Source organism: Aotus nancymaae, unplaced genomic scaffold (genome assembly GCF_030222135.1).
Source record: "Aotus nancymaae isolate 86718 unplaced genomic scaffold, 86718_ANA_hifiasm-v0.15.2.pri h1tg000007l, whole genome shotgun sequence".
In the NCBI taxonomy this organism is placed as follows: domain Eukaryota; kingdom Metazoa; phylum Chordata; class Mammalia; order Primates; family Aotidae; genus Aotus; species Aotus nancymaae.
The window spans coordinates 25,260,082-25,272,778 of NW_026988418.1; the positions used below are offsets into that span (position 1 = coordinate 25,260,082).

Here is a 12,697-nt window from a genome sequence, read left to right on the forward strand (position 1 = left end):
TAGAGATCTTTCACCTCCTTGGTTAAGTGTATTCCTAGGTATTTTTTTGTGTGGCTATTTTAAGTGGGATCGCATTCCTGATTTGGCTCTCAGCTTGAATGTTATTGGTGTATAGAAATGCTACTGATTTTTGTTCACCAATTTTGTATCTTGAAACTTCACTGAAGTCATTTATCAGGGCTAGTAGTTTTCTGGCAGTCTTTAGGGTTTTCTAGGTATAGAATTATGTCATCAGTGAAGGGAGAAAATTTGATTTTTTATTTTCCTATTCGAATGCCTTTTCTTTCTTTCTCTTGCCTGATTGCTCTGGCTAGCACTTCCAGTACTGTGTTGCACAGGAGTGGTGAAAGTGAGCATCCTTCTCTTGTTCCAGTTCTTAAGAGGAATGCTTCTACCTTTTGCACGATCAGTATGATACTGGTTATAGATTTGTCAAAGATGGCTCTTAGTATTTTGAGGTACATTCATTTGATGCCTAGTTTGTTGAGGGTTTTTTACCATGAAGGTATGTTTATCAAAAGCTTTTTCCAGGTCTACTGAGATGATGATATGGTTTTTGTTTTTCATCTTATGGACTTCATGACTTCTGAAGTATAAATGGGGTATGAGCCATAATGCTTTTTTTTTTTTTTTTTTGAGACTGAGTCTCATTCTGTTGCCCAGGCTGGAATGCAATGGCACAAATCTCAGCTCACTGCAATCTCCACCTCTTGGGTTCAAGCAATTCTCATGCTTCAGGTGTGTACCACCACGCCCAGCTCATGTTTTTATATTTTAAGTAGAGATGAGGTTTCGCCATGTTGGCCAGGCTGGTCTTGAACTCCTGGGCTCAAGTGATCTGCCCGCCTCAGCCTCCGAAAAAGTGCTTGGATTACAGGCATGAACCACCGTGCCAGGCCCTCATAAGTGTTTTTAAAGTGCTGGTGTCCATGTATGAAAAAATAGCTTAAAATGTGTTTCTAATGATTATGGGCTTCCTGTTAGGTCTTACTTCCAGGCTAAAATTCCCAGGTGTTATAGCCTACTCATTTTTAAAATGAGGTCTTGAACTGTACGCTTAAAATCTATTTTTACCCCCAATTTGCACTCCATCAACAACTACTAGATTTCTGGTTTGCTATTGGGAGCAGATGTCACTGTGCAAATCTTTTTTTCTGTTTCAGATGCAACATAAAAAGTGCATCTGTAGCAAGGGTCTGGGAATTCCCTCTAAGGAGCAGGAAAGTGTGACTGAGTCAGCACTGCGTCTCCTTTGTGACAGTATACAAATTGTCAATGGCAGAGTTCAAGTGCATTCAAATATGTGGCATTTTTCACAGCTCATTGTTCTTTATATCTTGTATTTCTGAAAACCACTTGAGATTACGTAAATGATAAATTTCCTTTTCCTGGTGATAAAAAGGCTGTAGGTTTTACAGTCAAGCCTACATCCTACAGGAAAGTCTCTGGAGAAAAGCTCTTGTTTTTTTCTTCTGTTCTCTTCCCCTTGCCATAGTAAATGAAGATAATGTAGAGACCCCAGTGTAACAGAGAAAGTAACCTCATGAACTCAAAGACAGCAGAAATGTAGGCACACAATTTTGACACAAATTCATAGCTTTAAGCCAGATGTGGTGGCTCATGTCTGTACAGCACTTTGGGAAGCCAAGGCAGGCAGATCACCTGATTTCGGGAGTTCGAGACCAGCCTGGACAACATGGCAAAATTCTGTCTCTACTAAAAATACAAAAATTAGCTGGGCATGGTGGCATGTGCCTGTAATTCCAGCTACTCAGGAGGCTGAGGCACAAGAATCATTTGAACCCAGGAGGCAGAGGCTGCAGCGAGCCAAGATCATGCCGTTGTACTCCAACCTGGGTGACAGAGCAAGACTCTGTCTCAAAAAAACAAAAAAATTTACAGCTTTGATCTCTGCTAGCTTACATTCATTTCCAACCACTGTAACTGGTCCAATGTGAAGACTTATTCAACTTGAAATTTAACTTGCCCAGAAGGAATCACTTATCAGATTTGTTCTAAATTGATAAAGTGATCTCACAATCGTAATTATTAGCACTCAGGACCCAGAGAAGTAAAATGACATGGTTCAGAATCCAGAGCTCAGACCTTCTCACACAGGTCTGATGCCCTCTTTTCAAAATCCCACTTCTCCTCAGAACCAAGTGCTGCTTGGGCACTGTTCTCTGAGTCTATAAAGTTTTCAGTTTTCTGGGAAGCCTTATTTGCCCACATAATAAGAGCCTATACTCGAAAACACGTGTTGATTTTGTTGTCTTTCAAAGGGAGCTATAAATCCACTTCCTCTTTCGGAAATTAAACAAGTTTGTATTGAGGGCCTGCTACGTCCCTGGCTCTGTGCTAACCAAGGTGTAGTGAGAGTGAACAATCCTGCCTTCGGAGCTGCTGAGGATAACTGGAGCTCATGCATTTACTATGCATTCTAGAGGCATCATTCTAAGTGTATTAATTTGTATTTTATATGAAATTGGTCTATTACTGTTCCCATTTTATAAATAAGGAAACTGAGACACAGAGACACTCAACTAATTAAGTGCCACAGCCAAGATTTGAATCCAACTTTAAATAAGTAATTATTAATGTTAGTAAGTATTATTGAAGGGCAAGGTAAGGTGCTATGGGAACTTGTTTTTTGAGACAAGGTCACACTCTGTCACCCAGGTTGGAGCACAGTGGCGTGATCACAGTTCACTGCAGCTTTGACCGCCGGGGCTCAAGCAATCCTCCCACCACAGCCTCCCAAAGTGTTGGGATTACAGTCAGGAGACACGACGCCTGGCCTGTGGGAACTTTGCTAATGTGATTTCACCTAATCCAGGTGGTTAGATGAGTAGGAATCAGGCTGGAACTGATCCAGGAAAGTTTTTTTAAGTGTATTTCTCCTGCTGTCTACACAGACAAATCAACCCACTGAGACCACAGCATTGCAGTAGAGAAAGTTCATTGACGTAAGCTATCTTCCCACCTCAGCCTCCTGAGTAGCTGGGACCACAGGTGTGCACCACCATGCCTGGCTAATTTTTGTATTTTTTGTAGAGATAGGGTTTTATCATGTTCCCTAGACTGGTCTCCTGAACTTAAGTGATCCACCCACCTCAGCCTCCTAAAGTGCTGGGATTACAGGCATGAGCCACCACACCTGGCCTAATTTGTTGTCTTATACTCAGTTCACTTCATTCATCATTTGGCTGCCTTAGAGCCTGATGCCTGGATGCATCTGAGTTTGTTATCCTGGTGGATCTCTTCTGGGAGAGATGGGCTCCACCCTGTTTCAATTAGGAGTCTCTTGATTGCAGGCTGGGAGCAGTGGCTTACGCCTGTAATCCCAGCACTTTGGGAGACCAGGTAGATCACAAAGTCAGGAGTTCAAGACCAGCCTGGCCAAGATAGTGAAACCCCGTCTCTACTAAAATTACAAAAATTAGCCGGGCGTGGTGGTGGGCACCTGTAATCCCAGCTACTCAGGAGGCTGAAGCAGAGAATTGCTTGAACCCAGGAGGCAGAGGTTGCAGTGAGCCAAGATTGCACCACTGCACTCCTGCCTGGGTGACAGAGCAAGGCTCTGTCTCAAAACTTAAAAAAAATGAGTCTCTTGGTTGCAAGTGACAGAACTTCAACTTGACATTCCTTAGACAAAAGGGGAAATTTACTCAAGGGCTAGAGATTGGTTTGTTTGTTTTTCATAGCTTGCAGGCAGCACATGGTTGACACTTAGCCTCAGTGGCGGTTGGAACCAGAGACCTGCTGCTGCCAGGGTTCTGTCTGTTTATCTGACTCTTCTCCTACAGATGTGCTTCTTCAGCCCGGTATCCGTATGGCTGTCCGAAGCTCCTAAGCCTCTCTGCCAGAAAAGAGCTGACTCTCTTCTCTTGGGTCTACGCTGGAAAATCTGTAGAATATTCTTCTGTGGTTCAAGTGTCCACCCTTGGACCAGTTACTGTGGCCAGAGAGACAGGGCATTTTGACTATCCAGCTTTGGGACAGAGATAAATCAGCTTTGGGGATTGTCAGCTGGACATCTCACCCATCTATCATATGGGATCTTGCCAGTGTTGCCTTTTATGTCCACCCTTAAGAAGCTCCTTCTCTTGATTACAGTAATTTTCCTGGCCCACGAAGCATTTTCTTTCAGGAGCTCATAGGACTGTGCTGTAGATTATAGCATCCTGCTGACAGAATGTGTCACATCAGTTTATTTCATGAAATGAGATGACCTTTCTACAACAGTTCTTTAGTCTTCTTATTTAGGGGTCCCTTGCAAAGTAAACACATTAGAATGTCCCCACACTTCCATTTTGAAGACATTAAGAGTTCCTTTGGTGTAATAATGGGCAATTAGCAAATTATAAATTCATGTTTAAACACAAAACGTGAAGGAAAGTGACCCAAGGTCACTGCAGTGACTAGTGCCATGATTTTTTTTTCCAACCCAAGTTTAAAATAAGCAGGCATGACTTGTTCTGACCTGATATTGAATCTAAAAATGGAATCCCTATGTCATTGCTGGCTAAGAATCCTGTGTGCATTGCTGGGAGAGGTAAACAGGACTTGCCCTTTCCCTGAAGGTTTACTCTTCAGTTAAGAGCAAGGGATCTGCAGCAAGATGCGTCTGAGTTAAGTTCGGGCTTGGCAAATAATAATTTAGCCTCTCTGTGCCCCAGTTACCTCATCTCTAAATAAGAGTGATGATTGCCCCTAATACACAGGTCTGTTGGATACATGAACAAATGTGTAACATGCCCAGCTCAGTAACAGGCACAGTCATACTCAGGAGATTTTAGCTGTCGTAATTTTCATCATCATCACATACCAGCTCCATCCTTCGACTCAGATGTTTAAGGGTAATCAATATAAGAAATTGGACAGTGTGTTAGACCGATGCTTTTCAGAAATCAGATTTCCTCATCTCCTTCTGCATTTTTGAGGACAAGATAAAAGGAAGGAAACTGGCACTTCAGGCTCCTGCTACCCGCCACACACCTTCATGCATCTACCGTTCAGTTGTATTCATTGTTTCTGTGACTATTTCCTTAACATCTGCCTCACTAGATCTGCAAATGTGCTAAGGGCGAGGGCTCCTCTGTCTTTCTTTTTCTATGTGCTGGCCTGTAGTAGGTGCTCAGTAAGCACATGTTGAGTTTAACTTCGCTCACAGCCCCTTATTCGGGTAGCTGTTATTGCGTTCTTAATGTTGCCAAAAATGAAAGTTTCCAAACACTGTTACTGCTGGTAGCAGAACCAGTCCAAACCCAGATTTTCCAGCTGTTAGTCCAGTGCCATTTCTTTTTACTAAAAAGTACAAATGATAAGGAAGAATAAAGCCAAATTAGTAGTTCCTCCATGTGATATGCAAATTGGATTTTTAAAGCTATAGTTGGGGAAGTCAGATCCTTTGTCCCAAGAACTGGTTAATTGGGGCTGAAACCAAGGTCAAATTGCACATCTGCAGTATCACTTTCAAACAGGGGCACTTACTTTTGCTCCTCCTAAGGCCATTTGATACACACTGTTAGGAATAACACCAATAGTTTCAGTTTACAAGGCAGGTTAGAGTTTTTCCTCTTAAAAATTCCCATGAGCCTTATTCACCTTTCCACATCTTTTTTTCTCTCTTTTCAAGTGTGATCCTGTAAAGTAAAGGCCACAGAGTCACCTTCACTGTGTGACCTTCCTTTCACGGCTGGCTCTCAAATCCACCTGGGTGCGTTTAGGATTTAAGTCCCTAAACTTTGATTCATTCAGCACTAACACTTTATGAAGCCCAGATTCTATTCTGCCATATGTTGAAGAAAGAAATATGACAAAGTTGATCATATTAAGATATGGGAGACACATACATAAAAAGATACAATGTAATCTTCAAAAAAAATGATAAAATAATTGGTTCATGTTGTGGAAGGAACACCGCCCAGGGGCTAAGGAAGAATTATGAGATGAGGTAATGTTTTAGTTCATTTTGTATCATATCTGTTTAGGAGCAAAGTTTACAAGGGGAGGGGAGCAGTCCTAGGATCTTTCTCCTAGAAGAGAGAAATTAAAGAGAATCTAAATGAGTGAGATAAGTTCTGGCCCCCCAAAATCAGAAAGTAAGTTAGAAGTAAGCAGCTAAGTGTAGCACAATCATCCAGGTGACCTAGGCTCCAGTCTCGGGAGAGAGCTTACTAGGATTAAATCTTTCAGACTGTAAATCAGTGGGGAATGAAGGACATGGGATGAGATTGTAACCAAATGTAATATTAATGATCGTCTGGGCATAACCGGATCCTTATCTATTGCATTGTTACACATCTAATGGGAGCCTGGTGAAGAAAGGGTGTGTGAACATGCCTAGGAAAGAAAGAGGGGTGGGGAATGTCAGATTCAACTAAAGCAAAAACAAGAACAACACAACAGCTGCAGAAAAATACTGTGAGATACTAAAGTAAGTTAGTCTTGCTTACTCAAAGAATTGCCTCTAGCATTTCCTAAAGGAGAAAAGTGTCCTGTCTAGGTCACTTCTAAGACTGTCAGCACCGTGGTTCTGGGTGCATGTTCTAGACCCTGCGCTAGTTCCCTGTAGTGCATTTGAGAAGATGGGGCTAGCACAGCTCAATTCCATTTACTATCGTCATTAGCATCTTCATTAAATATTATTAATTGCCGGGCTGGGCGTGGTGGCTCACGCCTGTAACCTCAGCACTTTGGGAGGCCAAGGTGGGTGGATCACCAGAGGTCAGGAGTTCAAGACCAGCCTGGCCAACATGGTGAAACCCCGTCTTTAAAAAATATATATATATATTGTTTTGCATAATGATAAAAAAATTATTAATTGCCAGGTGTGATGTTAACGGCACTCATATGTTACTTCATTTAATCTTTTCAGCATCCCTAAAGTATAGCTACTCTTGTTTTTTTCCATTTTCTAGATGGGGAAATTAAGGCTTGAAGAGGGCAAATAACCTGTTCAGGTTTGCAGAATTTTTTTTTTTTTTTTTTTTTGAGACAGAATCTTGCTCTGTCACCCAAGCTAGAGTTTAGTGGCGCAATCTCAGCTCACCGCAACCTCTGCCTCCTAGGTTCAAGCGTGTCTCCTGCCTTAGACTCCTGAGTAGCTGGGATTACAGGTGCCCAGCTAATTTTTGTATTTTTAGTACAGACGGGGTTTCACCATGTTGGCCAGGCTGGTCTCAAACTCTTGACCTCAGGTAATCTGCCCACCTCGACCTCCCAAAGTGCTGGGATTACAGGCGTGAGCTACCACCCCTGCCAGGTTTGCAGAACTCTTAAGTTGAAAAGCTAAGATCACAAACTCCTAACATTCCATTATACAAGTCATCCCTGTCTTCCATATCAGCTTACCTACCTGCTGTCTGTATAGTACACCTCACCATCTGGGTGTCTCTCAGACGTTACCAAGAGACAGAGTAAACCCTTGCTTTCTCCTGTCCAAATCAGCCTCACCTGTTCCCCGCTTTGTCCAAGCCCAGTTGTAGGAGTTTATGCCTTAAAATAAATCATCATATGATAATTTCCTCTTAAAATGTGCCTATTACAAAAAGATAGGAGGCCAGGCGTGGTGGCTTATGCCTGTAATCCAAGCACTTTGGAGGCCAAGGCAGGCGGATCACCTGAGGTCGGGAGTTCAAGACCAGCCTGACCAACATGGTGAAACCCCATCTTAAAAAAAAAAAAAGATAGGATAGGATGGGAGGCAGACATAAACATTCTGGTCGATTTATTGGTGTTATTATTTATTTCAGTTAATAAACTGCCCTTTTGCTATGCTTCAGCTTTCCATGTGTTTTGACAAGTTGCTTCTCTCCCAAGTCTGGATGCTGTACTCCTCCATGGGTTTCAGAGCTGACTTACCTTTATCCCACAGTATTTTCTGTAGCTTAAGGGGAAAAAACTCTAGTTCAGGATCAGAGCCCTGAACAGATAGTTATGTAGGGGTATTAGTGTGACAGAAGAAGAAAAAACTTGGGCTGAAATGACCATCAGAGGGTATCTGGCCGAGTGTGTTGTTGCTCCGGTAGTCCCAGCTACTCAGGAGGCAGAGACAGGAGAATCACTTAAGCCCAGGAGGTTGAGACTGTAACAAGCCCTGCCAATTGGGTGTCCACACTAGGTTCGGCATCGATATGGTGCCCTTGATGCCCAAGGAGGGGTGAACCAGCCCAGGTTGGAAACAGAGCAGGTCAAACCCCTGTGCTGATTGGTAGTGAGATCATGCCTATGAATAGCCCACTGTACTCCAGTGGCAGCATAAAAATACCCTGTCTTTTATTTAAACAAAAAAAGAAAAGAAATCTGATAGGTCTAAGGCCTCACAGATCTGAAAGGACTGAAAAAGCATTTGGAAGTGACGAGGCTGCGTTCATTTCTGAGAGTTAGTCCAGTGGGTAAATGAAACTTTTATGCCCAGTGTTTTGTTCATTTTTGTAGTAGACGGAAGCCCAATTAAATGTGCTAACTGCTGAAATTGGAAAGTGCAGTTGAGCCCTGCAATGCTGCTAATTGGTTGTGTCTTTTACATTTCAGGAAGACATGACCCAGGTGATTGGTCAAGGAATGGTGGCAGATCAGCAGAAGGCACTGGAATACTCACCTGACGATGTATATAACTTGTACTTTAGGTTTTACTCTACTGGGGTAGCATGCATTCCAAAAGAAAAGAAGGTGACTGCAATGAGAGCAGATCCTTTGTTACTTGACAGGAGGTTGTGGAGCGTTATGCAACCTGAAATCAATCCACAGCTGTATCTTAATTCTGTGCAAGTTGTATGCAGATATCCTGTGTTCACCTCTCTACCTCAACCCCCTAAACAGGTGTTTAAAAGGGCATCCCGGGTGGTCATGGTTTGTAATCCCAGCTCATGTTTGTAATCCCAGCACTTTGGGAGGCCAAGGCAGGCAGATCGCTTAAGGTCAGGAGTTCCAGACCAGCCTGGCCAACATAGCAAGACTTCATCTCTACTAAAAATACAAAAATTAACCAGGTGTGGTGGTGCATGCATGTAGTCCCAGCTACTCAGGAGGCTGAGGCATGAGAATCACTTGAACCTGGGAGGCAGAGGTTGCAGTAAGCCACCAAGATTGTGCCACTGCACTCCAGCCTGGGTGACAAAGCGAGACGCTGTCTTTAAATAAATAAATAATAAAAGGGTATCCCTGAAAACACCCTTGCACTTAAATAAAATCTATCTAGCCAGGCACAGTGGTGCATACCTATAGTCCTAGCTGCTCAGGTGGCTGAGGCAGGATTGCTTGAGCCCAGGAATTCTAGTTCACCCTAAGCAATCTAGTAAGACTCTATCTCAAAAAAAAATTTCTGAGAGCACCATGTCTTACACAATGTTGAAAATAAAAATTACAAATGGAAGAATTTCTATAAAATAACTTCGGTGTTCCTTACATTTGAATTTTCACTTCTCTTAAAGAACCAAAAACTTTTATCAAATTGTTGATACTTTTGTGGTTGTTGAGCTTTTTCCTTGCTTTGAATCCTGATTTTCATGTCTTTGTACTGATCTATGCTTTTATGTTTCTAAAACTTATACGTTATTCCTATGTTAGCTATTTTTATATTTAAAAAACTATAGATTACTAGAGCTTACAGGAAATACATATTTCAAACATTGCCAAAGAAAATGCCTTTGAAAATTCTTTAAAATTATATGCTAAACACCCAATTTTTTTTTTTTTAAAGGTACAGAACGAACCTTAAAAATAACCAAATTCAGTTCAACTGAAAACCTGTAAGCAATTTTTAAGAGTCAGGGTCTTACTCTGTCACCCAGGCTGGAGTATAGTAATGCAATCAGAGCTCACTGTAACCTCAAACTCCTGGGCTCAAGCAATCCTCAAACCTCAGCCTCCCAAAATGTTGAGATTATAAGTGTGAGCTACTGTATCTGACCAATTATAATTTTTTTAATTTATTTTTTTTTGTATTTTTTTGTTTCTTCTTTTTTGTTTTTTTATTTATTTTATTCTTTTATTTTTTGTTTCTTCTTTTTTTTTAATTTTTGTATTTTTTGTTTCTTCTTTTTTTAATTTAAAAGAAGGTTTTGCTTTAATTTATTGCAAATACCATTAAGGAGTTAATACTTTATATACTCCCAGCCAGGTGTAGTGGCTCATCTCTGTAATCCCAGCACTTTGAGAGGCTGAGGTGGGTGGATCACCTGAGTTCAGGAGTTCAAGACCAGCCTGGCCAACATGGCAAAACCCCATCTCTACTAAAAATACTAAAATTAGCCAGATGTGATGGTGGTTGCCTGTAATCCCAGCTACTCAGGAGCCTGAGGCAGGAGAATCACTTGAACTCAGGAAGCAGAGGTTGCAGTGAGCTGAGATCACGCCACTGCACTCCAGCCTGGGTGACAAAACGGGACTCTGTCTCAAAACAAACAAACAAACAAACAAACGAAACTTTATGTACTCCCACCTATCTCAAGCACATATCAAACATCTCTAAAATATTACAATCATAGAATTTTAGAACTAGGGCGAATCCTAAATATCATCCCACATTTCTTCTTGTGGAACAGTGAGCACCTAAGCATCTTAATTATTCTCCTTTGGGAAAGTGATTTTAAGCCCTTTCTGTGGCTTCCAAAGAGAAATGGCCGAGGTCAGTAGGCATCATCTGCAGTGAGGCCAGCAGCTCATTATACAGAACTTTTCCACCCTTTGAGCTGCTTCAGAATAGAACGAACTTCTTCATGGAAGTGGAATTTTCCATCCCTGACGGTTTTTCAATCAGAAGCTGGCCGATCATTTATTGATATGTTCTAAAAGGACATAGAAGCATTAATAGCTGTTATTAATTGAGCCCAAATTATTTCTGGCATAGTGATGGGTTTATTTATTTATCTTTAATCTTTACAACTTCCTTGCAAGATATAGATGTGTCACCAATTTATAGATGAGTTGGTCAAGTGACTTGTCTGTGGTCACACAGCTAATTAGCAAACTTAGCAAACTTAGCCACATGTACCTTCTTTTGAGTAGTGATTTTTACTTTCCCGTCCTGAGAACCTGATGAAGTGTAAATCTCCCTAGACAAACACTGATGAGTACAATTTTTGTACAACTACAAGGGTGTTTTACAACTAAAACAGTGGTTCTTAACTCTGTTTTATAATAGGAACACCTAGGAAGCTTTAAAAAAATCACAAATGCTAGGACCCCTATCCCAGACTAAATAAACTGGCATATAGGAATGTGGATCTCAGGCAAGTTTTTTTTTTTTTTTTAAATTGAAACTTATTGTCAAGTTAAACCATGGATTCTTAAGCCAAGGCTTCTTTAAAGAAGATTAAGTCTTAAGCAATAAGTCTCAATTAAAAAAAAAAAAGACTTGCCTGGGCACCACACCCCTAGATGTCAATTTATTTTGTCTGCAATGGGGATCCTAGCATCTGTAATTTTTTTTTTTTTTTTTGAGATGGAGTCTCACTCTGTCACTCAGGCTAGAATGCAGTGGTGTGATCTCAGTTCACTGCAACTTCTACCTCCCAGGTTCAAGTGATTCTCCTGCCTCTGCCTCCTGAATAGCTGGGATTACAGGGGCCTGCCACCACGCCTGGCTAATTTTTTTTGTATTTTTTTTTTTTAGTAGAGACGGCATTTCACCATGTTGGTCAGGGTAGTCTCGAACTCCTGACCTTGTGATCCGCCCACTTCGGCCTCCCAAAGTGCTGGGATTACAGGCGTGAGCCATCGCACCCAGCTGCATCTGTAATTTTTAAAAGCTCCATAGGTGTTCCTATTATGAAACAGGATAAGAGGTTTAGTTAAGTTTGATGACCTATAAAGTCCATCCCAGTTCTTATAATCTAATATAGTAACATAGAACAGCAAATCCATTCTTTCTGGTCTTTCTTATGTAGTTGGTCTTGTGCCAAAGAATGAGTCATGGGAGCATGCCTTCATCCATCACCACATACTGACAACTAGAGGCCTACCTCTATGTATATAAGTTTGGGCACTTCACTTGGATTCTATGGACTGCTTCCTTATTGTTAAATTGAATTCAATTCCACTAACATCTATTGGTCACCTGTTATGCACCAGATGCTACATGAAACTGGGACATAAAGGAAAGCAGCAACCATCTCTTTTCTGTAGAAAAGCCATAATCTAGTGATTGCTCTCTCTAGTGCTTTCCTGTTTTAAAAGTCACTTGATTTTTCGTAAAAGAACACTGCAGTTTGCACCCAGCCTTGTTGGGAAACCATGTTCTTTCTGAAGGTGATACAAAATGTAAGTTGGTTATAAGTAACTGTGTGAGTTAAGATACAGGCACATGTAATCCCAGCACTTTAAGAGGCCAAGGCAAGCAGATCACGAGGTCTAGAGATCGAGATCATCCTAGCTAACATGATGAAACCCCATCTCTACTAAAAATTAGCCAGGCGTGGAGGCACACACTTCTAGTCCCACTACTCAGGAGGCTGAGGCAGGAGAATTGCTTGAACCCGGGAGGTGGAGGTTGCAGTGAGCCAAGATCGTGCCACTGCACTCCAGCCTGGTGACAGAGCAAGACTCTGACTCAAAAAAAGAAAAAATACAGGCTCAATTGCTGCAAGAAGTTCTATTTTGCATAAGTCTGTGTGGTCAGTTTGGGGATGATATGGTGTCTCCAAAGTGTCGCAGACCCAACCACCTCTTATCTGATTACTGTACTCTTATC

At 41.6% G+C, this 12,697-nt stretch overlaps 1 protein-coding gene across 10 annotated transcripts in view; it reads left to right on the top strand.

Annotated features, from left to right (window-relative positions):
- PATJ (PATJ crumbs cell polarity complex component) overlaps window positions 1-12,697 on the top strand; it is a 399,000-nt gene that overhangs the window by 304,236 nt on the left and 82,067 nt on the right. For 4 of the 10 annotated variants that reach the window (XM_064372414.1, XM_064372417.1, XM_064372415.1 and 1 more), the window contains one exon: window positions 8,539-8,676. The exons of 4 other annotated variants lie outside the window; for them this stretch is intronic. In XM_064372414.1, coding sequence (XP_064228484.1) covers window positions 8,539-8,676 — 138 coding nt within the window. The remainder of the gene's footprint in view (window positions 1-8,538; window positions 8,677-12,697) is intronic. 2 more of the 10 variants (XM_064372418.1, XM_064372416.1) reach the window with 1 other exon arrangement.